The sequence below is a fragment of the Urocitellus parryii genome, chromosome 9, assembly GCF_045843805.1.
Source record: "Urocitellus parryii isolate mUroPar1 chromosome 9, mUroPar1.hap1, whole genome shotgun sequence".
NCBI lineage: Eukaryota > Metazoa > Chordata > Mammalia > Rodentia > Sciuridae > Urocitellus > Urocitellus parryii.
The window spans coordinates 72,695,881-72,723,079 of record NC_135539.1 but is presented as its reverse complement, the minus strand read 5'-3'; the positions used below and the strand labels follow the sequence as shown (position 1 = coordinate 72,723,079).

Sequence of the window (27,199 nt, the reverse complement as noted above, 5' to 3'; positions counted from 1 at the left end):
CGAGACTCCTCTTTCTGGAGCGAGGAAGCGAGACTGAAGGACCAAACGGAGTGGGCAGGGCGCGTGGGGAAGCTTCCGCGCGTGCGCAGTAAGGCCTGTCTGCCCGACCTTCAAGCAAGGCCGGTACCACCATGTTCTCTCGGGCGAGCGTCGCTGGGCTGTCTGGCCGCGCCTTGCAGTCGCAATGGTATGGCAGATTGCGGGAGGACTGCGAATATTGGAGGGAGGGAAGAACTCGGTCAAATGGGATGGAGGTGGAGCGCAGGTGGGGTGCGTAGGACCGACCTGGGGCCGCTGGGCCCAGTTAGGCCCTGGGTTCTGCAGAAGTCTCGCAGCTCGGGCAGCAGGAAGCTGCTCCGAAGCGGAGATGGCGCGCGCGAAGGCTGGAGGTGGGTCAAAGAGAGCAAGGTCACGCCACGTCCCCTGAGGCTGGAAGGGTCATCTGGGACCTCGGGACTGAGACCTTAGTCCGAATTAATGACGGGGCGACCTGGAATTCATTCAGCTCATAAATATCCAGCTTCTGTTACAAACGAGGCGCAGAGTCTCGGGAAGCTGTTGGCAGGGTCCACTAGGTGAAGGGAGGACCCTAGGAAAAGCCTCGGGCAAGGTTGCGTTGTGCTTTATGTCCTTGACGCGTGTTCAAAGACTCCAGTGCTGGGCAGAGTGACCCTTGGAGAGCTATCGTCTCAGTGAGCACCCACAGTGTAGCTGGCGCTTTGCTAGGTACTGAAGAAACGAAGGTGAAAAAAAATTAGTGCTGTCGTGGCAGATGGGCGTCTTGGTGCATAAGAGACTTTAAAGATCTGACTATTGACGAAGTAGGGAAAGATATATAGCACCACCTTCAGAAGATTATGTCGAAGCATTAACCCGCAAGGTCATGAAATTGTCCAAAGGTCCTGAGAGGAGGCGATTGTGTGTGTGTGTGTGTGTGTGTGTGTGTAATTACAAATATCTTTATTCATTTTTAAAATTCTAATTTGTTATACATGACAGAATGCATTTCAATTTCATAGTACACATATGGAGCACAATTTTACATTTCTCTGGTTGTACACAAAGTAGAGTCACATCATTCGTGTCTTCATACATGTACCTAGGATAATGATGTTCATCTCATTCCACCATCTTTCCTACCTCCATTCCCCCTACCATCCCCTCTCTCCTCTTTGCCCTATGCAAAGTTCCTCCATTTATCCCATGCTCCCCCTGCCACAACCCCATTATGGATCAGTATCCACTTATCAGAGAAAACATTGGGCCTTTGGTTTTTTTGGGGATTGGCTTACTTAGCATGATACTCTCCAACTCCATCCATTTACCTGCAAATGCCATGATTTTATTCTCTTTTAATGCTGAGTAATATTCCATTGTGGATGTATACCAGTTTCTTTATCTGTTCATCTACTGAAGGGCATCTAGATTTTTTCCACAATTTAGCTATTTTGAATTGTGGCTATAAATATTGATGTGGTTGCATTGCTGTAGTATGCTGTTTTTAAGTCCTTTGGGTATAAACAGAGGAGTGGGATAGCTGGGTCAAATGGTTCCATTCCAAGTTTTCCAAGGAATCTCCATAAAAGGTGCTGTATGTTTGGACAATTTTTAAAATTCTCTAGGGTGAAAAATACAAATCAGAAGGCCTAGTAATAGATGATAAAAATTGTTATATGGTTGGCATTGTATAATGGTATGAAATGTTTTGAAGCTAGGCAATTTTATACAAAGTGCTGAGGGGATTATTAGCTACAGGCTGTGTCCTAGTAATTCCCTTGTTTTATAGTATGGTGAATCTCTAAGGAGCTACAGCACTTAACTAGATTTTTGTATCCTAATTTATGAGAAGAGTCTATTAAGCATTGATTGAGAGAGATTGGTCTTTTCATTAAACCAAGAGTTTATAGCAATATACAAGAGTTTCAGGATAATGAGTAAGTTCAGTATAGTATGAATTATCTACATAAAATTTTTGGTGGATTAGCCTCAGAAGTTGGATTTTTCTTCTGTTCTGAAAAAGAACATTCAAGGGAATTAAGTCACAGTAATTAAATTCTCAGTTGTATAGATTTTCCCATTTATTAACTGCTAAGCAAATATTTGTGGAGTGCCTACCCTACATCAGTTGGCACCGTGGAAAGTGCTAAAATGTAGTGGCAAACAAAAGGAATATCACCCATTGAGGTTCCTGGCGTGACTGTTTTTGGTGTGCTGTAGTGCTGGGCAAACATCAACTCTTTTTCTTCCTATCTTGCTGTTCATTAATGTAATCTTGTCGGTATTTTTAGAAACTTAAGCAGTGTTCACATTCTTTAAAAAGTGGAGAGGCGCTGGAGATTTAGCTCAGTTGATAGAATGCTTGCCTTGCAGGCACCAGGCCTTGGGTTCAATCTCCAGCACCACATACACAACACACAAAAAGTGGAAAGAGCTCAGTGCAGTGGACTACACCTGTAATGTAGTGACTCTGGAGGCTGAGGCAGGATTCTGTATCAAAACAATATAAAGGGCTGTGAAGTTAAAACAATATGTTTTTTTGTTTGTTTTTTAATATTTTTGTTAGTTATTGATCGATCTTTATTTGTTTATTTTCTTATATGTGGTGCTGAGACTTGAACCCATGCTAGGCAAGTGCTGTACTACTGAGCCTCAACCCTAGCCCCTGTTTGTTTTTGTGGCTCTGGGGATTTAACTCAGGGCTTTGTACATGCAAGGCAAGCACTCTACCAACTGGGCTACATCCCCAGCCCAGAAACAATATGTTTAGACAAAATTTTAAAAATAACTTTTATTAAAACAACTACAAGGGCTGGGGATGTGGCTCAAGCAGTAGCGCGCTCGCCTGGCATGCGTGTGGCCCGGGTTCGATCCTCAGCACCACATACCAACAAGAATGTTGTGTCCGCCAAGAACTAGAAAATAAATATTGAAAATTCTCTCTCTCTCTCTCTCTCCCCTCTCTCTTTAAAAAAAAAATAATAAAAAAAATAAAACAACTACAAGATAATTTGAAAATATTTTAATAAAGGTTTGCTTTAAATAAGGGCTCTCAGAGGCAACTACTTTGAGGAACCTAAATTAGAACTTCAATCAGCATATAAAGGTCATAGTCCTGACCTTTGCGAATGTTGGTTTAACAGGTAGATTATGACTCTTCATCAAACATCAGTGCTTCAAACTGGTCATGGTGGCACATGACTTTAGTTCCAATGATTCGAGGAGGCTGAGGCAGGAGGATCATAAACACGAGGCCAGCACCAGCAACTTAGCAAGTCTTTAAGTAATTTAATGAAACCCTGTCTTAAAAATGAAAGAAAAAGGGCTAGGGATCTAGCTCAGTGATAAAGCACCTCTGGGTTCATCATCCAATACCCTTGTCCCCAAAGGTGTAAGGAGGTTATCATATCTGCCAAGAGGATAAGATTCTGGGTGAGGGTTGAAGTGTGAGGTACTACTTCTTGGTGTAGAGTTGGTGATGGACTTTTACACTGGCATTCTGTTTTAGAATTAGACACACTTCATATTTTCCCTGGAGAATTAGTTAATGCTGCTCTTAATTTTTGTAACATAAATCATTATATGTTTTTTTTTTAAAAAGTCTCAAATTGCAATTTCATTGAACAATGAGCCAGTCATGATTCCCTCCTCTGTTGTGTTCAGGTTATCTAACAATGCTATATGATTATAGTAGCCACTGGTGATCCTGCCTGATATGATTCTCCATCCAGTGTATTTGATATATTTCAAGTTTCACAAATAATCTCCTGAGGCTTTCTCAGAACATGATGCAGTAACTCAGAACTTGTCCTCTCAGTGCAAAATCTTCTTAGCACAAAATTCAGTAAATCAAGCCATTCCCTCAAAATAGTTCATGGCTATTTTGATGGTAAAAAACAAAATAACAAAAAACATAAAAGTCATCTTTAGAGCTAAATGAAGGCTAAATATGAGATTGTTTCAAGACACATGAAATCATAGCATGTGCACAGTATAACGGATTACAGAAATGTTTCCTCTTCATTCCTTTCACTTGGAATACTTAGGAAAACGAAAATAGTGTATTCATCCAAATGTGGCATGGAGTTCAAATTTGTTCCATACAGTATTCTCTAATGAGAAACTTGTGTCAGTTAAATTGAAATGTCTGCCTAAAACCATAATATCCAAATGTCATTTGCAACAGCCCATAAATTTAAGTGTTTGGAGTGAAAAAGTCATTATACTGAAAAAAGAAAGCCAGCCAAAAATGGTATTACTTTTCAGATGCCATTATGAGCAACATTGTTAATAGAACAATTGTTATGTCCCTAGTCTGTACTCTGTCAGACTTTGTCAGTATTTTTCAGTTTTTAATCTTTTAGTATATCCATTCTCATACTAAATGTGTAAAACCTCCTATTTTACATATAGTCTGCTTCCTCTTTTCTTTATGAATGAGTAATACTAGTATTATGGTGGATAAGTCAAGACTTTTAAAACAAATTGTTTGGTTTTGACCTTCCATATTTATTTTTATGCACATAAACACAATCACAAGAATGAGACCATAGAACACATATCATTTCATACCTGCATTTAAAAATAACTATTGATAAAACATCATTTTTTTTTAGTAGAGTTTTAGATATGTAAGAAAGTTGAACATTTAGTATGGAAATTTTATGTACCCATCTACCACTCTGAAGAGTTTCCCATACTGCTAATATCTTATAGTGGTATAAGTGCTACAATTAACAAACCATTATTGATACTATTATTAACTGAACCTATAGTTTCATTAAGGTTCATTCTTTCTCTTAAACAGACCAATGGGTTTTGACAAGTGCACAATGACATATATTTGCTATTACACTATCATGCAGAACAGTTTCACTGCCCTAAAAATTCCTCCTCCCCTGTCCTCAAAACCCTGGTAATCACTGATCTCTTTACTGTTGCTGTGGTCATTTCTAGCACAATATACAGCTTTTTGTAGATTGTCTTCTTTCATATAGTAAATATGCACTTAAGGTCTCTCCCTTTCTCTATGGCTTGGTAGCTCATTTATTCTTATTACTAATACTTCACTGTGCAGATGTACCAGAGTTCGGTTATCAATTCAGTCACATATTGATGTCCTTCAGGTTTTGACAATTATGAATAAATGCTGTAAACATTTGTGTGTGAGTTTTGTGTGAACATGTTTTCAGGTCAGTTGGGTAAATACCTATGAGCATGATTGTGTAATTAGATATTATAGCTTTATGAGAAACTGCAAAACCACCTCTCCCAAAGCGACTATAGCATTTTGCACTCACACTGGCCGTCAATGTGAGTTCCTCTTGCTCCACAAACTTGTTATCATTTTTTAAAATTTTTTTAGTTATATAAGAACACAATACCTTTATTTTATTTAATTTCATGTGGTGCTGAAGATTGAACCCAGTGCCTCATATATGTGAGGCAAGCGCTCTACCACTGAGCCACAAACCCTGCCCTTGCTATTTTTTTAATGGATTCTTCTAAGTATATAGTGGGTATCTTATTTTGATTTGCAATTCCCTAATAAGTATATGTGCTTATTTGCCATCTAAATCTTTGGTGAGGTGTGGAAATCTTTTGCCTGTTTTTTTATTCGGTTGGTTTGTTATTTTTGTGTTTTTAAGAGTTTTATATTTGGGGTCCAGGTCCTTTATCAGAAATATGTTTTGCAAATATTTTCTCCCAGTTTGTGGCTTGTCTTCGTTCTCTTAATAGTGTTTTTCACAGATCCAAAATTTTAGATTTTGATAGTTAAATGTACTTTTTTTTTAATCATGGAGCATGCATTTGTTGAGTCTAAAATCTCATTGTGAAACCCAGGTACCTAGATTTTCTCCGTGGTATCTTCTGGAAATTTTATACTTTTGCATTTTACAAAAGACCTGTGATTGACTTTGAGCTAATTTTGTGAAAGTGTCTAATTGTTCCAGCATTCTATGTTGTAAATAGTATTATTTTTCTGTTGGATTGGTTTTGCTCCATTGTCAAAGATGTTGTTTGGTCTAGATTTTTGCCTTTCCATATTAAATTTAAAATTAGTGGATTGATGTCCACAAAGTAACTTGCTAAAATTTTTATTTTATTTTGTATTTTTGGTACTGGGGATTGAACCCAGGGGCACTCAGCCACTTAGCCACATCCCCAACCCCTTTTTCATAGAAACAGGGTCTCACTGAGTTGCTTAGTGCCTCGCTTTTGCTGAGGCTGACTTTGAACTCTAAATCCTCCTGCCTCAGCCTCCCAAGCTGCTTAGATTATAGGCATGCGCCACTCACTGCTCCTGGCAGTTTTTACTTTTAGCATCAACTAGTTATAGTTTTTTAATCTATATCTCAACTCTCAAAACATTGAGACAGTTCCACCTTGTCCCCTAGTCTTTTTAACTGCTTCTTTTTCAAAACTCACTATCTCCAGCGTGTTAATCCCAACTCAGTTTTTCTATATTGATTATGACAGCATCATGCACTCAGGTCTTCAAATTATAAACTTTTGTCAGTCTTACTGTTTTCCTTGTCACTAAGAATTTGTTCCTAAGTCCAGTCTCATTGCTTTGCCCATTCCTTAGTCCAGATTCTTGCTGTCTCTTGTCTGGAAGCTGCAGCAGCCCATGTCTCCATAGTATGAATATTCATCCATATTTCTGCCTCATTTCATGCTTGTCACTGCTATGTGAAAACTCAACTGATTCATCTTTTCTGTACTATCTCCAAAATAGTATTCACACTGCTTTACTTTCTAATTTTTAAAAATATTAAATATTTAAAATAACATTTAAACAAAACTCGTGTCTCCTGCTTCCCCTGTTGCATACCTAGCCCATGATATCGTCTTTCAAAACTGCATCCAGTTCTGAGAATGTCCACCTTTGGCCTGGCTTTATGCATAATTTACTGATTCTTCAGTTCTCCCATGTAGCTTTGTTGGCCAACATGACTACTTTGTGTGAATTCAAAGGCTTAAAGATAATAATTTATAACATGTTGTCTTTCTGCTGGGGTAAGGATCCTCTTATTCATCTTTCACTAACTTTCAATCAAGTCTAATCATTTTTACCTTTGTGCATTGGCATTTTAATATTCAAGATAGTGAATATTTGATTAAATTTGATGTAAAACTTGAGTTGATAATACGTTTCTGGTGGTCAGAAACCATATCTTATTTACTGGAACATAGAAGGTTATTTCATTGAATTTAAAAAGGTAAAATAATTTTAAATAAATGTACTTCCATCCATGTGGTCATGTTAGGCTCTGTGATTGATAACTATTATATATTTTTATATTAATATTATAGTTGTTATTGCTACTGGTGGTTGAACCCATGGGCACGTTACCACTGAGCCACATCCCCAGCCCTTTTTAATTTATTTTTAGATAAGGTCTCACTAAGTTGCTGAGACTGGCTTTGAATTGTAATCCTCCTGCCTTACCCTCCCAGCTCACTGGGATTCAGATGTGTACCACTGCACTGGATTTGATGCTCAGTGTTACTTTAAAACATTGCTTTGCCCTAATTAAGTCAAGGGTTGCTTTTTAGGTGTGTCTGGCCTTGATTTTAAGTAATTAGCCTAATGAGGGAAAAAGACTTTTCTATCCTGGAAGTAATATAAGCAAAGATGGAGATGGGAATGGAGAATTTTTGATTACCATTGAGACTAAAGCAAACAGTTTATGTTATAGTTAGGCCAAATAAAACAAGGTTTTGGTACAGGCCTTGGTTATTACTATTGGGAATTTAAGTCTGTGTCTTTTCATGTACATTCAGACTACCGTGTTTGACAGATTGTTTCTCATGGATATTTAAACATTAACTCTGAATATTTTTTTTAGATAGTGGAGCTATATTTCAGAAAACTAAACTGTTTTTAAAACTTTTATTCTCAGGATCCAAGTTCGAAATATGGCAACTCTGAAAGATAGTAAGTATGTTGTATGTCTCAATATATGAATTACGGAAAACTAAATTTTGACAAATAAAAATACTTTCAAAATATACCACTTGAGCCCATAATTGGCAAAATGAATCTATATTATGTATGTGAGATGTTGGACGTGTTTTAGAAAAGTATAAGGTGGTATGAAAAATTTTTATTCCATGTCTTTAGAGTAATAATGATATAACTAGAAAAATTTATAATGTTTGCATATACATAATGTTATAAAATATGTGGTTAAGGCTATTTTTAGTGTCATTTAATGTTTTAAATATATAATGTACTATTTTCTCTTAGGTTGCCATTTGCATATTCTGTCCAAATAACAGCTAGTCATGCCCTTTATTAGTACTAATTTTAACTGAAGACTAGTTTAATATCATGGCGATTATTGATGATCTAAGTGCTAATTATTCTTCCTTGCACTTTAGAAAAAATGTCAGTGAATTCACAAATGAAATTATACTGTAACTCCTTTAAATTTTCAGTTACCAGGCGACTAAAGTCAATCAAAAACATCCAGAAAATTACCAAGTCTATGAAAATGGTAGCAGCAGCAAAATATGCCCGAGCTGAGAGGGAATTGAAACCAGCTCGAGTGTATGGAATAGGATCTTTGGGTAAGAGAAGAATTTGATTCACAAATTATGAAGAACTGTTTAAACATAAAAGTTATTTATGACTTTTCTTTAGTGCTCTCTGTAATACTGGGCCTATTCTGAATACTTGACATGTACTCATTTTTCACGTACAGACATTCTACACAGACTCATAGCAACCCTGCGATAGGAACTGTTAGGGTCCCTGCATATCAAAGTTAAGTAACTTGCCCAAGGTCACATATAAATGGGCAAGAAGTGACTGTGTAACCACTATATATGGAACCTTAAATATTCTGAAGTCTTTCCTGTATTATTAAATATACTATCAAAAGCACTTGAAAATATAGTACATGAGACAGAGAGATGCTTGATTGCATCGTGTTACCTTTGATATGGTATTTTAGGACTGTAGGGTGAGGGGATTGAGGGTGCAAAGGTGGTGCCCTGCAAAGGAGAGCTGACTTGTAATGGTGTTTTGAGAATCTCTGTGATGTAGAAACAAGGAAAATAGCTGAAAAACCTTCATTTTTATGACACTTAATCACAATTCTTATCCTTTCAAAAGCATTAACACATTTTTCTTTACTAATTTTATGTAGTCCATTCTTGATTATTCTTCCTAATGGAAAAAAAAGTGACATGATAATTTCAAAAAGAATTTATATTTTAGATGCATTTATACTTATTTGATTATTGATTTGTCTCAGAAATAAGCAAAATTGGATAGAACTGGAAAGTTCCCACCATGACCTGTAACCGTTTTCTTTGAACTCTTGCATTTTTCTGTGTCATTGACATAAGCCTACCTCAAAAGAATTTTTAACTTCTTATCATAAAACGTTTCTTTTTTTTTTTTTTATTTTTGTAATTGAACCCATGGTGCTTAACCACTGAACCACATCCTTTTTATATATTTTTAAAATTTAGACACAGGGTCTTACTGAATTGTTTAGGGCCTCACTAAGTTGCTGAGGCTGGTTTTCAACTCGCCATCTTCCTGCCTCAGCCTCCTGAGCCACTGTGTCACCGTTGACTTCTTATTATGAATGCTTGGGTCCTCACTAAGTTGCTGAGGCTGGCTTTGAACTTGCAATCTTCCTGCCTTAGCCTCCTGAGCCTTTGTGCCACTGTGCCTGACTTTTTATTATGAAACTTATATAAATTTGAAAGTGAAGAAAATCATATAGGAAGCCTCCATTTATCTGCCACTTAGCCTAAAAAAAGTCTCAGCTCAGGATCATCCAAATTCTTAAATTTGGGGCTCATATCTTTCCAAAAGAATATTTTTCATTTTAAAGAAGATAGTCCCTACTGCTGTTCTTAAAGCCTTCCAATTGGCATCTTTACTTCTGCTTTTGCCACTTTCCACTTTTTCTGCATTCCACAGCCAGAATGATTAGGTTGTGAAGCAGTTCATGCTGACCCCTGCCCTAAAATCTCTTTACAGTTAGCATAAAAGTGTTGTTACCATGGGCTTCAAGTCTTTACATGATTCTGTACCTCCCACATACTTCCCTGCACCCACACTGCTGTTTTAATTTCCTCTGCTCAAAATGCTCCTCCTCTTCATTTCATGCAGGCCTTCTTAAACCACCTTATCCTGAATCATCTCTGCAGTACTTCATGTATTTGGATTATGCTTCTTTATTTCCTTCTTTCTACATGACACTACCTGTTCTTGATTACTTGTTTTATTATTTGACTCCCCAACTTAAGTAGAAGCTTCATTCCCAGCACCTAGAACAGTCATTGTTCAGTAAAGGTACAAGTGAATAGGACTAAAGGAAAATGATTCTTCCCAACAGAATGTTTTAACAAGCAAATGTTTAAATATGAACTTAGAAGGCAAAGTTTGCTATTTCCAAATGGAAGATAATATATATTTGCATTATCTGCAAATTATATATAAAGTATATCTATGCATTAGATGTAGAATTGCCTTCTGCAGTAATTTTTTGTACTCTTCTGTACCTTTTTAAACATACATTTATCCTGCAAAAGAAAATTTTATGTAAGAAAATAGAACAGGTCTCAGATGAAATGGCCTCTCACTTTAATATTTAGTACAGAGGAGAGTTGGTAGGTTAACTATCCAGTCATTTCAAACCCACTAACTCTCATAAGACTCATTCTCAGGTTGGTTGTGATGCTCATTTCTAGCCTAGAGTAGGTCAGTGATTTCCAGTTTATATAGGATTATGTCTTACTCATATTATTGGATACCTAACTTTTAAGTAGAATTTGTGGCATAGTGGGCATTCAATAATTCTAACTCCACAGTCTGTCTGTCTGTCTGTCTGTCTGTCTCTCTCTCTCTCTCTCTCTCTCTCTCTCTTTTTTCTTTTACTTTTTTCTGGTGCCAGGGATCAAAACGGTCCTCGTACATGCTACGCAAGATTCTACCACTGAGTTGTACCCCTGGCCCTTCAGATGTAGTATATTAATTACTGCATTTTCATACCAAGTTTCTCAAGCCAAAACTAAGGCCAGGTTAACTTTGGCAAACAGAAGAGTTCATTTAAAAATTATTCTTTGACTTATTTATATATAAAAAAAGTCACTGAACTATTTACCTTTCTTGTTAATAAATATAATAATGTTCCCCCCAAAAGTTCATAGCCACAAAATACTCATTTAATAAAGGAGAAACCAGGGGCTGTGGATGTGACTCAGTACTGGAGCTCTTAGCTGGTGTGCATGAGGCCCTGGGTTCAATCCCCAGAACCACTAAATAAATAAGAAACTGGTTCAGATGGCTGAATAGAGTTATTTGCAGTATAAAAATGAAAATTTAAGTCAAGGCTGCCATTCAGTTTCTGTGCCCTTTAAACTAAAAAGGTATGAACTGCTAGGTATGAAATGGTTAAAAGTTTTAAATATTGGGCTGGGGCTGTAGCTCAGTGGCAACGCGCTTGCCTCACATGTGTGAGGCACTGGGTTCAATCCTCAGCACTGCATAGAAATAGATAAATAAAATAAAGGCATACTCTCCATCTACGACTACAAAGACAAAAATTAAACCAATTTTTAAAAATATGTTAAAGATTTTAAAATAGACATTTTATACTGTGCAAAACATTTTTTAAAGAACTTAAAAGAAGTATTCTTCCCACTCTGTAAAGTTGAGTATTTACTTCTTTCTATTCTTTATGGGAGATCCTGTGATTGTTTTATACTAAAGAGGAAAATAGCAGGAATTTTCTTGAAGTGGGTAAATGTGCTCTGTTCTTTTTTTTTCCCCCCTGTGGTGCTAGGGATTAACCCAGGGCCTTGTTATTTGGGAGGCCTAAATGCTAAGTGCTCTGTTCCTTGTTTTTGTTGCTGTTGAAGTGGGTGAATGTAATGATTGCAAAATGTACCTTGCAACTGTAGGGAGTGCCAGCTGTTAAAACCCTGTTTGGTCAAGCCATCCTTCCCAAGGGCTGCTTCTAGCCAGTGACTGAGTATAGGCAGTTGGGAAAGCGGGTCTGGTTTAGGGAGACTTGGGGCTCCCAGCAGCCTTAAACTGCCAGTAGTGAAGAACTCTGCTACCTAGCCTTTCCTCCTTTCCTTCCTGCAGGTTAGGCTTGCATCATGGTAGATGGCTCTTCAGTCTCTTGACTTCTTCCTGTTTTCTCTCACAAGTATTTTCATAGTAAAATAGTGTATCTTTAATCCCATTTAATCTCATTTGCCTTTGTTTCTTGGAAGACTAGTCCAACACAGTTGATAAATAATACCAAAAATAAATTGTCTTTCATTACTTCAAAATTAGTAGTTTTTTGTAAGAACTTGATATGTAGATTATATAAGCAGCTTAGTAAATATTTGTTTCCTGCTCTTCCTGAAAGAGCAGGAAGTTTGCATTCTGTAGAAGTCTGGTATCTAGACAAGTAGGTGTCTCTATAATTCTGTGCTCTTTACAAGTTTTTAATTGTACTAGAGATTTCTTTTAGTCAATATTTAAGAAAATTGGCCATTAATTGACCCTTAGGAAACTTTCTTACATACAGATTTAAAACTTTCTGGTTTTCAGCCTAGTTGTAAATAAAGTACCTACACAGACACTTGTCAAGTGTCACTTAAATTTAATTGCATATTGTGAAAACAGCATGTGTTGGTAAACTAGGGATTATTGCTATCTTATTATAAATTGCATTTTTTTTTTCAAGCTCTGTATGAGAAAGCTGATATTAAGGTACCTGAAGACAAGAAGAAACACCTCCTTATTGGTGTATCCTCAGATCGAGGACTTTGTGGTGCTATTCATTCCTCGGTTGCCAAACAGATGAAAAGTGAGGTGGCTACACTCACGGCAGCTGGAAAAGAAGTTATGCTTGTTGGAGTTGGTGATAAAATCAGAGGCATACTTCATAGGTACATTAAATGTCTGTTGTTCATGTTCAGAATGATGAAATGGAAGTTTCTTTGATAGTTTAATCAAATATCGTTTTTAGTTACCTTTTTTGGCATACTCACAAAGAGATTTTATTTTTTATTTTTTTTTTTCAGGATATATTGGAATATATATTTCCCCTTCCCCTTTTTTACTTACTTTCCCGTTTGTCCCTCATCTGTACCATAAGTTGAATACAATGGGAATGTCCAAAGTTTTTGGCAGTAAGCCAAACAAAGAACTTTAGGAGCTGTCACAGCCTGGAAATGTGAGAAAGGAACAATAGTTTATTAGGATTAAAAGAGATATAAAGGCAAAGAGAATATAAAATAAGAAATCTGGGATTTTTAGTCCAAACTTTGCAGGTACTTAAGGAAAGGAGTAATAATATGTACAACATATTATAACAACATATCATGAAATACGCACAACAACTTAACTCAGAGCCATCACCACTCATATTTCCCTAAACACTTGTTCCCTGGTGATAATTTTTTTTCTTTTTCCATGTGTTCTTTCAACACAAATATTCTATTAAACTATTATATGTGATCTGTAGGACGCATTCGGATCAGTTTTTGGTGACATTCAAAGACGTGGGAAGAAAGCCCCCTACTTTTGGAGATGCATCGGTCATTGCTCTTGAATTACTAAATTCTGGATATGAGTTTGATGAAGGCTCTATCATCTTTAATCGATTCAGGCAAGAAACAATTAGAATTCAAAGTTCTTTTCTATTCATGTTTTCAAATAACTAAATGTCTTACATTAAAAATCATTGAGATTTATATTTGCTTTAATGATTTCTAGGTCTGTAATCTCCTATAAGACAGAAGAAAAGCCCATCTTTTCTCTTAATACTATTGCAAGTGCTGGTAAGTAGTTTTTATATGGAAAGTATTTTTAAATATGGAATGGAGAGAGTTGTACACTAAGGAACGTAGTATTTGTCCAGAATGACCTGTTACAAACCTGGTGCAGTGATAACACCTCAGCTCAGAAGGCTGAGGCAGAAAGACTGCAAGCTCAAAACCAGCCTCAGCAATTAAAGCAAGGCCCTAAGCAACTTAGGAAGACCCTGTCCCAAAATAAAAAGGGCTGGAGGTGCTGGGGATGTGGCTCAGTTGTACAGAACTTGCCTCACACGAGTGGGGCACTGGGTTTAATCCAGAGCACTGCATAAAAATAAATAAAGGTCGGGCTGGGGGTGTGGCTCAAGCGGTAGCACGCTCGCCTGGCATGCGTGCGGCCCAGGTTCGATCCTCAGCACCACATACCAACAAAGATGTTGTGTCCGCCGAGAACTAAAAAATAAATATTAAAAAAATAAATAAATAAATAAATAAATAAATAAAGGTATTGTATCCACTTACAATTGAAAATATATTTAAAAGAAAAAAGTGGAGGTGGGTTGGGGATGTGGCTTAGTGGTTAAACACTCCTGGGTTCAACCCAGGGAAATGGGCTAGTAAGTTTTTACAACATTAAAACTGAAATTCATATCAGCTTTTAGTTCTCCCATTCTTTCTTATGCTTAGAAAGATTCTTTCATTTAGTTTTCCAGATTGACATTTATATTTCTTCAATAATTAAATGGCTAACTTGAAATTATTGTATCACACTATAGTGGCTGGTGAGGGAAGTAATTGTTTTATTGGAAAAAAAAAATTGAGTTCTTGCTGGATTTGTGGTACTCTGGTTGGTGCTATCCAGAGAACTTAACAACCATGAAGTTTAGTAATTGTTTTGAATGTCAGCTTCTTTGTATTTAAATTTCTGAAATAGAGTATCAAAGGCTTTGTTTACATATTATATTGCTGAAAATGTGCTATGATATGTAGTACAGAAATAAATGAAATTATTAGAACAGATTTATTTAACCTTAAAATGTCTATAAAGGATTTTTATACTATTAAGCTGTTTTGATGAATTTAGTCTTTGGTCTGTATAATTTCAAAGAAATGCATCACTTATTTTAACAGAGAGCATGAGCATCTATGATGATATTGATGCTGATGTGCTGCAAAATTACCAAGAATACAATCTGGCCAACATCATCTACTACTCCCTGAAGGAGTCTACCACCAGCGAGCAAAGTGCTAGAATGACAGCTATGGACAATGCCAGCAAAAACGCTTGTAAGCTCACAATAAGGACAGAACTAGCAGTAATGTTTGTGAGCCCAGGGTGTACCTCTGCTGATGTTGCCCAGAGTAGCATCAAAAAATAGTAGCCAGGTGTGGTGGTTCATGCCTATAAACCGAGGCTGAAGCAGTAGAATCCCAAGTTTGAAGTGAACTTAGTAAGACTCTTTCTCAAAATAAAAATACAGAAGTACTGGGGATGTAGTTCAGTGTTAAAGTGCCCCTAGATTCAATCTCCAGTACCATAAGTGGGCAGGGGGGTCAGGGGGACACCATTAACAATATATTCTCTGCCTCAGAGGGAAGTGCATCTTACTTGATAGATTTGCAAATACTGTGCAAGGTAGCCTATGGAAGATATAAAAATGCCTTCAGAAAATTTTTTTTGAGAAGTCAGTTTGGAAATCCAGGAAGAAACAATCTCTTGAGCTGGATCTGTAGTTCAGTGGTAAAGCGCTAGCCTCGAATGTGTGAGGCACTAGGTTTGATCCTCAGCACCACATAAGAATAAATAAAGATACTGTGTGTTCATCCACAACTTAAAAAAAAAAAAAAAAAAAGAGAGACAATCTTTTGTTTTTAAAATGAGCAAGAGGCTAATTAACTAATTATTCTTGTTTGGGTTTATTATCTTTTTTTTTTTTTTTGGTAGCTGAGATGATTGATAAATTGACTTTGACATTCAACCGCACCCGACAAGCTGTCATCACAAAAGAGTTGATTGAAATTATCTCTGGTGCTGCAGCTCTGTAAGTAATTACAGATTGTTCCCTCAGAGGGATTTTTCTGACTCTTCACCTTGCATGTGGTTGTTTAGTCTTGGCTGCTTAAAAGTTTTGTGTTTTGTTTTCTCTATTAAGGTTGAAATGATTCATTGCTTAATCTTTTGTCCTTACTCTTAGGATATAATGATTTGATGGAAATGAGATCTCTAAATTTATTGTTTCAGTTGAAACAGTCAGGCTTAGTTTCTTCTGTTCAGGGATCATGGGAAGGAGGATATGAATGATTATCATTTGTAAAATCTGTCTTTGACTGTTAAAGCATTATAAGCCATGCTTTGTGAGTTATAGGACTGGTTTTGCATAACTATAAACCATTGAATAGAGGTAGAGTTCAGGAATTCTTTTTAATTGTTGTTTTCTATTTGAGTGCCATAAGATAGCATACTGCCTTCCTCAAGAAAATTGGTTGAGAAAATTTAGTGATTGTGAAACAAAGGATAAGATAATGGGAATTTTGTTAAAAAATTATTAAGTTGAACATCTACAATGTGCAAAGTACAATGCTAGGCACAGTGTTAAGGATGTGATCCTCTTTCAAGACATTTATATTTTAATAGGATAAGAAAAATATATGTGTGACAAAAGATGAAATGTATAGCAAAATAACTTTGACTTATTCCATCTTAACCTCCTACTAATTGCTTACCAAATTCTGTAAGTTTTACCTTTTAAATACCTATGTAATATTTTAGGCCCATCTAACATAGATTTCGCTCCTGAATTTAAAAAGGGTTGAGCTGGGACAGTGGTGTACACCTGTAATCCCAATGACTTGAGAGGCTGAGGCAGGAGAATTGCAAGTTAGAGGCCAGCCTCAGCAACTTGACAAGACCCTGTTTCAAAATAAAAAGGGTTGGGGATGTAGCTCATTGGTAAAGTGCCCAGTACTAACCCTTCTCAAGAAAATGTGGGGAATAAGGTTTTTGTATTTGCTTCTATTTTAAGACAGGGTCTCGCTATGTTGTCTAGGCTGACCTTGAACTCCTGGGTTCAAGCAATTTTCCCATTTCAGCCTCTCAAGTAACTGGGACTACAGGTGTATACCACTACACCTGACCCTTCACAGGCACTTAAAAGAAACAAACAGAAACTGTTTGTAGCATGCGTGGTAAAGTCTTAACAGAGAAAACAGATGTTGAATAGAACACAGGGATTAGCAAACTGTGGCCCATAACTACATTTTTAAAGGATTATAAAAAAAGTCAGACAATATATGATTCACAGAAAAAATTTGATCTTTAGTACATTATTAAGAAAATAACAGAATCCATTCTTTATAATATAATCATTCTGTATTACTATAAGGGATCCTATGTATTCTGGCCATCAACACTCTTTCCAGTCTAATTATTTCTTACTTGCTTGAACCTCAGTCACTTTGATCTCTTTTCAGGTCTTCAAATGCATCATTCTCTTTCTCACCTCCAAAGAGGTGGTTTGTGCTTTTGCCTAAAATGTCATTCTTATCTTCACCTTGATCTTTGGATTCTTTATCTAATTGCTTCCTGTTTATCCTTACCTATTGGGCTAGGGGAATCCTCTCTTCATACTCTGTGACTCACCTTTGTCATCTATAAAATTGGTCTAATAAAGGGATTAAATGATTTGTCATTATTCTCCTGGTCATATGTCCTGTGTTGATTCTAAGCTGATTTTTTCTTGGAAGTTAACTGTGAGAAGGCCCGGGTAGGGGGAGAGGGGGCTGCATTTTGAAGGCCTGGGTGCTGTGTGAGATCACCCAGAGGACTCAAAAGTACTTTTTTGCTCTTGAAGAGATGATGTTATGAACTGTGATGATAAAACTTGTGCAAAAATGAGAATCAGGCTCTTGATGGAAATGAGGAATGGGGGATTGGGACATAAAACTAAGAATTTAAGGGGGGAAAAATCTAGATAATTGGAACTTGACTGTTACTTTTTTACTCTAGAAGTGTTATCTAAATCTTTATTTTAAAAGTTAGCTGTGCGGTCCCAAAGTTGGATTGTTTATATGACTGGACTTGCATGTTCTATAACTCATCAGTTATGATTCAAAATTGTAATACGTAATTACAAACACATTGACTACTTAGAAATAAAATTAAATGCGTGAATAAACCATAATATTTGAGGTGGCAATTTGCAAGCTTAAACTATAGAAAAAATAGTAACTTAAATTTATATATTCAGTCTTGCCTCCTTGCATGAACATGTTTTTTTTTGCTTCTAATCACAGTGAAATCTATAGCTTTTTATATCATTTAGTTGTTTTTAAAGGAATATGTGGGTTAGTGTTTATATAATATACTCAAGGTAGCATGTAAAGAAATGGACTGTGATTAACTAGCATGGATTGCTTTTTAACGTGCTTGTTTTGTGTTTGTCTTTTTCTTCTAATATAATAACCAGGGATTAATGATCAAGTTCCATCCCCAGATGAGAGGTAAAGTGCACTTGCTCTTCCATATTCCTTCAGAAAAGAAACCTAGCCAGATAAAACTAAAGCCAGTTTATCAATAACAAAACTGCTTCTCTAAGAGATTTTAGGTGAGCAGGGCAATTTGTAGTAGTAGCCAATTTATGGAAGCTAGTGGGCTTTGGGGCTTTTTTTTTTTTTTTACATTAATTTTTTTTAATAAATTGGTTGGTCATAGAAAAGTATATGGAAGGAAATAAACTTTAAGGATTTTTTAAATAAATTGGTTGATTATAGAAAAGTATATGGAAGGAAATAAACTTTAAGAATTGAGAATTAACATTATTTTGAGATATTATGTGTAGGTTAGTGAAGAGTGGTTCTCAAAATTTATGGTCAAAGAACACCTTAATGTCCGATTAACAGAAGACAGCTAGATTTTCATCTGGCTTTGTATTCATTTTGTTGTGATGTCATGCATCATGTAGCCTCTGAAAAATCATGATACACTCTATGAATAAAATGAGAATAAAACAAAAAATAACAGTAGTATGAAAATAGTTTTGCCCTTATAAAAAGTTTCCACAGACCAAAATTTGAGGACCACTGGAATAGTTTATAAATTCAGTTCTTTATGTTCCAATTAAAATGTTATCTCTTGACATCATTATTTTCCAAAAAAAATACTATATGGTTTTTACTTGTTTTTTACTTTTCTTTTTCAGATAAAGAAGGAAAATTCTGTGAGCTGATTTTATTTTTAGCTTACTGCTGTCTGTCAGAAGAAATGTGGTTCATTGTTTGAATTACTAAAGACAGCAAGATGTTTGTAAATTATCTTACAATAAACAACTTAAGAAAATCATTGTCCCTTGTCTCTTAAGGAAAAGTGACTACACCTTTCAAAATGAGGCGTTAAAACATTTAAAAATATTAGTATGATACTATGAAATTATTTTTTGGAAGAAATTTAAGAAGCTCTTCTAATTTTACCCGCCTTAAAAAGTCTAGTTTCTTTAGGGCCAGCTTTCTAGGGGTTGCACATCACACCTTCAACCCTGGCTGCCATTCTTTTTGAAAAAATTTCCTTTTGCAGTCTTTCAGCAAAATGCTACTGGAGGCATTTGGTTTTCCTCATACATGGGATACAGAATTCTAGGCATATACTCACTCTATTTATTTAGTTCCAGTGCTGGTGGGAATCAACCTAGGCCTTTTATATGCTAAGCAAGTGCTCTACCACTGAGCTACATCCCTGACCCCAAATAAATTTTCTAATAAAATCCTTTTGCAAACATTAGGAAAATATTTAAGTATGATATTCACATTCATATAACCATCAGATTGGATGTCTGAATTGAGACTATGTGCCATGTTGGCTTTGTAGGGCACTTATTTTGTAATAAAAAAAATATATGTGAATTCCAAAAGATATAAACTATATAAAAACATAAAACCCATTCTCAAATATTTAACAGTTGACGTATATAACTTTTAAAAACCATTAAAAATGTAAGTGTATATATTTAGAAAGGATTCAAGCATTTTAAAAAAAAATCACTTAGCAAGTGCAAACCTGTAAAGAAATCAGTACTGTACTGCTTCCAACAAAAAGGCTCCCAAGATCTTAAGACCTGTGCCTTAAAATGTCTATTCTATTTGCACATTTAGAAGTATTTGCTAGGGTAAAGATTCTAGGTTTGAAATTGATTTCCTTCTGAATTTTTAAAGGGATTTGGCTTTTTCATCTTCCTGCCTCCATGTGACACTTCAAAAGTTTTTAAATCATTTGATATCTGAACTTTGGGATGCTTGTTTTTCTTCTCTGTTGTTGGTTTTTGGTGCTGGAAACCCAGGGCTTAGATCATGTTAACTGAACACATGGTCTGCCATTAGGCTACACCCTCAATACTCATCCAGTCCCAAAAACTTTTAGATATCTTTGTCCTCGTTATTGTGAAAGTTTAAAATGATCTTGGTAAGGAGTCCTTTTGTACACTGTATTGAATACTTTTGACTCAAATTATGTAAATTTTCAGTTACTAATTGTGCCTTGGGTAAACCTCATTGGCTATGATACTGCTAGTACTATGCAAAGTACAAACTGTACATTTTAAAACAAACACTGCCAGACTGCTCTCAAAATAACTGTAAAGTTGAATCAACAGTGCATAGGATAGGTTCCCCCTACTCTAAAACTGTGCTTTCTAATCTTAACAATCCGACAAGTGAAAAGCTAGTAATAGCCCATTCATTCATTGCTTATTTTTGAAATTGAGTGTTTTTAATTGAAATACAAAATCTTTCCATCTTAGTAACATCAACTTTTTCATTTGTGTTGCAACTTTAAAGTAAGAAAATTTACATAATTGCTGTTCATATGAACACACCATCAATTTTTTTTTACTCTACTTTTAAACACCAGCTAATTAACTATGTATAAAGGAAAGCAATACCCATCGGAAATGGCACTTTTATTAGAAATTCTGCATTTCTCTTAACTAGACCCAACATAGGATCATGAGGAAAAAAACTGAACATGGCTTCAATATGCTTTGCCAACTATACACAAGAAGATAGTTTTTTCTGCATATAGTAGTAGTGGTGAGGAACATAACTTGTGCCCTACTAAGCTGTCTACAGTTACTTGGATTCCATTGCCCTTAAAGAAAGCAGCTCTCTATTTCACTGCAATAACTCTTGCAGTAGGTTCCTGTTTCCTGGCTTTCACACTTACTGCTTCTAATTTTTTTATTTGAAAATAAGTTTCATTGAGATATAATTCATCTTGCATAAACTTTGTCCTTCTAAAGTGTACAGTTCAGTGTTTTATTATCTTTAGAGTTGTGTTTACTCCATTTTATACATTACTGCAAGATGAATTATTCTAAAAAGCTTTTATTTATTTGAATACTGACTACCTGCTAGGTACTGTGCTATATACTGGGTACTTAACAGTGAATGAGATGAACACAGCTCCCACTTTCTGAAGAACACAGAGAAAGAACAATGAGTTTACTTTGGGTATCCACCAAACATTAATTATATTAAGGTATATACAGGAAATCCAGGCAGACCTTGGTCATTAGATGTAGTCAGCCACACCAGTATGGCATTCAGGAAAAATGTGAAATAAAGTGTTATATTAAGGTATCAGCTTTATAAAGCCAATGATTAAAACCACTGGGGTGAGTCATGAAAAGAAAACAGACTAACAAGCAGGCAGAGGCATTATAGGATAAAGGAACCTTTTGATATTACTGAAGCCAGAGTTCTCCCTTTGAGAGAAGGAAGATATAAAGCTGACAAGGAAGGAGGAAAGGAACTTGCTGTTTTAGATTTCAATTAGTTATATCAATATGCACTCAGGACACTAAATACAACATATGTTCCATCCTTCAAGGTCCCCAAAGCAAAAATGTCACTGTGCTAATGGAGGTCTGTTAGCACTCACATCTTTGTTCTAGATACTATTCCTCACTAGAAAGAACCAGGCCCCCTTAAAGAGATGAGGCCCTTCCAAGGGGAGCCTAGAAATCAAGTAAGGAAATGCCCAATGAATGATAGTGCCACGGTACAAGAATATGGCAGTGGTGCTGGGTGTGGTGACGCATACTGTTAATCCCAGGGACTAAGGAGGCTGAGACATGAGGATTGCAGTTTGAGGCTAGCCTCAGCCACTTAAATTTGAGACCCTGTCTCAAAATAAATAAATGAAAAGAACTGGGGATGTAGTTAAGTTTTACAGTGCCCCTGTGTTCAATTTCTGGTATGGAATAAAACAGAAAAACCAATACCATGGCTTGTATAGGCTCCCACTGGTCAAATAGGGGATGATTTAATCATCAAAATAAAGAACTGTGATAGATTAGAACACATTCATATTGAATTAAAAAAAAGAATTTCTGACCACATAGTGATATTAGAAAAGGTAGGAGAACTTTTCTTTATAGAAGACTGCCTGGTAATAAATGGAAAAGAAATGATCAACACTTAGAAAAATCAACACTTTGCAAAAGAGATCAGAAAGGTGCCATAAAAAAGGTGTTAAAAGTCATAAAGAAGCAGGTTTTGGTCTTCTTTTCTGGTACTGGGGACTGAACCCAGGGGTCCTTAACTACTGAGCCAAATCCCAGCCCTTTTTTAATTTTTATTTTGAGACAAGGTTTCACTAAATTGCTTAGGGACTTGCTAAGTTGCTAAGGCTGGCTTTGAATTTGTGATCCTCCTGCCTCAGCTTCCCAAGTGGCTGGAATTACAACTGTGAGGCACCATGCCCAGCAGAAGCAGGTTTTTCAGTCTGAAAGTATCACTTTACAGATTAATTTCAAAGTAAGAAAAGGTGTCTCTACAATGGTGAGATTTGGCAGGCAAAAATTACAAGTGATCGAATTTTGTTACTAATAACGGGGCAATGTGACTTCCCTGATGTGGAATAGCCCACTTTCAATGCCTGGTCAATGTAAGTGGCTAACGTCCATGTCCCTTTGCCTGACTCAGGACAACTTCAAAGTGCCATTTTAACTCTATAGCTCTCTGTGGGATTGGTTTGAGTGTGTGCTATACATAGCCCATGGTCTCCCTACCCGCCCAAATCTTGCTTCTTCCTTTCTGTTCTCATTCTTACATTCCAGTCCTCATTCTTCTTTCCTTTCCTCCCATCCTACATCCTGCCCTCCTTCCTCCCTTTCCATTTCCTAAGTGGTGACTCCAAAGGTGTCTCTGCAGGTTAATCTACATCTCAAAGACTGCCTCCAGGGCTGTCCAACTTGGGACAATTTGTACTTGGGGGGCCTAAGAGAGCAAGTATTAAGATGGGATTTTGAAGCTGGCTCACCCACCTGGCTGGCTCTAAAGATTTCAGCACTGGTGAGGGATGGAGCACAGATACTCCTTGCATAACAGCAGTTCCCAAACGAACTTTCACCAGTGATGAACTGGTATCATTTAACAATGAAACTAGCTGGTAATGATGTTTCAATGCACTAGATATTCTAGAAATGTGGGAATCACAAGATCCTAAAATTCTGCCGGGTGTGGTGGCACACACCTGTAATCCCAGTGGCTCTGGAGGATGAGACAAGAGGATCTTGAGTTCAAAGCCAGCCTCAGCAATGGCAAGGCACTAAGCAACTCAGTGAGACCCTGTCTCTAAAACAAAATACAAGATAGGCCTGAAAATATGGCTCAGTAATTGCCCCTGAGTTCAATCCCTGGTACCCTCCAAGCCTGCCCTTCAAAAAAATGATCCTAAAATTCTAAAGATCAGGTCACAGAGCTGAATTGCTTACTGGTTAAGTCAGGTGAATGCAATTATCATGATATTAAAAATAGGAGGTAGGGGGCTGGGGTTGTGGCTCAGTGGTAGAGTGCTGACCTTGTATGTTCGAGGCCTGGGTTCGATCCTCAACACCACATAAAAATTAATAAATAAAACAAAGGTATTGTGTCCGACTACAACTAAAAAAATATTTTAAAACAAAAAACAAGGAGGTAGGGCTGGGCACATGGCTCAGTGGCTAAATGACCCTGGGTTCAATCTCAGTATGCACCCCCTTCCAAAAAAACCATATATATATATATATATATACACACACACACACACACACACATATATATACATATATACAAATGTATGTAATGAATATATGAGCTGGGCTTGCCCAAGGAGTTATAGAGATGGTTAATGGACAAAGAATGCCCAGGTGAAATAGACAGCAAATAGTAGGCTACTTGATCTGCATAATCAAAATAATTTAAGAATGGATAATCAGGTAGCTCACAGCAGTCACACCAATAGCCATGATCCCTTATATTGTTTCAAGATCCAAGTCACTTTTCATCCTGAAACTCTATGACCAAAGGAGAGGATCTTCAGGGGGAAGGACACTGCAACACCAAATGGATAAGGTAACAAATGATTCCCCGACACCTTGCCCAAAGAACTGGTAGCCATTTTTTCAGGTCACCAACCACTGGAGGGAGTACCCACATGTTCTGCAGACTGCTGAACACAGGGATTAAGGTAAGAATGAAATTAGGCTATGCAGATTCTTTGTGGACCCCACCTGCCCTTCTTTTGTAATGGGGACATTTGAAGTCAAACAATCCCTGGAATCTTGGCTCAATCCCAGCTCACATTGGATCTCCTGGGTTTAAGGACCCACTCAGTGGCCAATTCCCTGATTTCTGAATGCATCAATTCTGAATGAATCATTCCCTGATTTCTGAATGCATCAGATGTATGGGATGTTGGCATAACCACCCATGGTGGTTCTTGACCTGTAGGGCAAGACGTATGAGAATTGAAGGGCTGAGCACATGCCTTTTGGTCTTGCATACAGTATACATTTTGGTCTTGCCTTGGATCTGTGTTAATTCCCCTACTCTCTGTTGCCATATAGTCAATGGGTTTTCTATTGGTTGGATGAGCATAAAACATCATCTATCTTCACTGACATGATCATGTTAATCATACTAGAAAAATAAGAAGTGGCTAGTACTTTAAAGGCTACAATAAAAAGCATGTGTTTCAGAAGGTGGGTGAGAAACTCTATGATAAAGATTCAGGGGGTGCTGGGGCAATGGCTCAGTGGTAGAGTGTTCACCTAGCATGTTTGAGGCTCTGAGTTCGATCCTCATCATCACATAAAACAATAATTTAAAAACATTATTTTAAAAAATAAAAGATTCAGGGGACCATCACCTTAGTAACATTTTTAGAGGCCTAGTGACTCTCTTTGATAAAGTGCACTATGTCCCCCCAAATGTGTAATCCCAGCTGCACCTCAGAATTTGACTGTATTTAGAGTTAAGGCTTTTAAAGAGGTAAAGTTAAATAAAGTCATAAGGGTGGGGCCCTGACCTAATGGATTAGTTGTCTTATAAGGAGAAGAACAGATATGAGAGGTGTGAACACAGAGAAAAGGCCTCATGAGCCACTGAAAAGGTAGCCTTCTACCAAAGGGGAAGGCATCAGAAGAAACCAAAACCACCAGCACCTTGATCTCAAACTGCTAGCCTCTAGAACTGTGAGGTACATGTTGTTTAAGCCACCCTACTTGTGGCATTGTGCTTTAGAATCCCCCCTCCCCAATTCTTTAATACTTTCCAAGAAGACCAAGTTGACCATACAGGGCCTCTTTGATCCTGGAAAAAACAGCCATTTGTTTCAGTAAGTAACAGACACATATTCTGAGTTTGGATGTGCCTTTCCTGCTTGGAGTATCTGACCAAATGGTGTCTCATCTCATGCTACATCAGCCCAAGGGACCCATTTTATAACAAAGGAGGTATGGGAGTAGGCACAAGGCAATGAAGTCCACTGGTGATGTCATACTGCACCACAAAAGCTATGGGCCTAGTAGTGCAATGGAGTGTTATTTTGCAGACATAACTAAAGCAGCAGCCCACAGGCAGTACCTCATGAGGTGGGCTACGATCCTCCAGGATGCTGTGTACACTTTAAGTCAATGACTTTTCTGTGGTATGGGAATCTCAACAGGGAGATGACAGGGGCGGAAGCTGGAGTTTCAAAGTGACCTACTTGGGAAATTGTTCCTGTTCTTGCAACTCTGGGTTCTCCAGGTTTACAGATGCTGTTTCCAAAAGTGACAATGCTTTTACTAGGGAACACAGAAACAGTCCTGTTGAAATATTAGCTACAGTTGTTTCTTGGGTACCTTTAGCCAAAAGATAGCAGAAAAGGTAGAAGTCATCATCCAGGTAGGAGTGATTGACACTGGTTAATTAGAAGGCTCAGCTGCTTTATACTACAGGAGGCCAAGGAGGAATGTTTAGCATGCAAGGGGTGTGTCTGTGTGCCTTTTGGGACTCTTCAACTTTGAAGGTATATTGACAAGTTTAGCAGCCACAGTCTGAAAAGGACATTGAAACCACGGACTTACACACCTACACATGAAGGTCTAGGTTATGCCCAGCTAAGCCACTGAGACCAGAAGTGAGAGAAATCTAGAATGAAGGGTAGAGGGAAAAGCCATGAGTATCAACTAAGGCCTATCTGTAGCAGTAAGAGCTGTAACTTATCTCCCGACCTTCCACTTTAACAGTTTCCCCAAAAGCCCCACCCCAATCCTGGGAGAGGAGTTCCTCAAATTTATACCAGGAAGTGGACCTGAGGGAAGATTATGGTGCATATCATCATGACTTGCTCAGCATCCTCAGGTCTGAAGGATTTCAACCTCCCTTGGAACGGACTCAGTTCCATCAGCAACTTGGCCTCAGATCACAAACTCTTTTCCCTCAAGCAGTAATCTAACAACATGGGAATATTAAGGTACTTGTCCGGACTCAAGACAACTCTGAAGGGTCACCTGAGCTTCAGCACTCACTCTAGGACCAGCTAAGGTCTTCCTGACAACACAAGGCAGTCCTGCTTCCATCCCTTCCCTCCCACAGGTGGATGCCAGAGCACTCTTAGACACACCCAGGCTTACCTCTCTGAGTTGGCTTCCTGGAGAACCAAATGTGCTGCATAGAGTCATACATATGGTTATACAGGGGACTATACTTGTTTTGGGAGAGATACGTGCTGAAATATTTCAGGGTTAAGTGTCCTGAAGTTTGTGACTTACTTTCAACTTTTTCTGGGGAAAAGGTTTTGTACATATAAGTACAAAAATATATACTAAATGTGGCAAAAATGTTAACTGGTGAATCTAGATGAAGTGTATACCTGTGTTTATAGTTAGTTTCAAAATTAAGGAATTGTTCAACATTATCAAATAACTACAAAATGGTCAAGTAAGTCTAGGACTGAAAAGGATCCCAAAGATTTGACATTAAAAAGGTCCCTGACAATCTTGGGGACAGAAGTGTGAATGGTGGAGTTTAAGGTCAACATTATGCTACCTCATACCTTGATCCTTCTATGAAGATTGTCATTTGGATAAAGTACCATGTTTTCATAACTGGTGGGTTTTCA

General features: G+C 37.2%; 1 protein-coding gene across 3 annotated transcripts; it reads left to right on the top strand.

The window, feature by feature from the left end:
- Positions 1-35: 35 nt before the first annotated feature.
- Positions 36-19,120, top strand: Atp5f1c (ATP synthase F1 subunit gamma). Of its 3 annotated transcripts, XM_026391800.2 has the most exons (10): positions 36-187; positions 7,905-7,939; positions 8,443-8,574; positions 12,708-12,912; positions 13,491-13,634; positions 13,742-13,806; positions 14,914-15,069; positions 15,728-15,824; positions 18,249-18,282; positions 18,981-19,120. In XM_026391800.2, the coding sequence occupies exons 1-9, from the start codon at positions 132-134 to the stop codon at positions 18,253-18,255; spliced, it is 897 nt and encodes a 298-aa protein (XP_026247585.2). In that variant the 5' UTR covers positions 36-131; the 3' UTR covers positions 18,256-18,282; positions 18,981-19,120. The 3 variants fall into 3 exon arrangements, with proteins under 3 accessions (XP_026247585.2, XP_077658831.1, XP_026247586.2); XM_026391801.2 differs by lacking the exon at positions 18,249-18,282 and having other exon boundaries at positions 37-187; XM_077802705.1 differs by lacking the exons at positions 18,249-18,282; positions 18,981-19,120 and having other exon boundaries at positions 15,728-15,828.
- The last annotated feature ends 8,079 nt before the right edge of the window (positions 19,121-27,199 follow it).

Excerpts from the sequence above, each read along its gene's own strand:
- Atp5f1c (XM_026391800.2), top strand. The coding sequence starts at position 132 with ATGTTCTCTCGGGCGAGCGTCGCTGGGCTGTCTGGCCGCGCCTTGCAG. Across the intron at positions 188-7,904 it reads CGCGCCTTGCAGTCGCAATG|GATCCAAGTTCGAAATATGG; the intron begins GTATGGCAGATT and ends TTTTATTCTCAG. Across the intron at positions 12,913-13,490 it reads ATCAGAGGCATACTTCATAG|GACGCATTCGGATCAGTTTT; the intron begins GTACATTAAATG and ends TGTGATCTGTAG.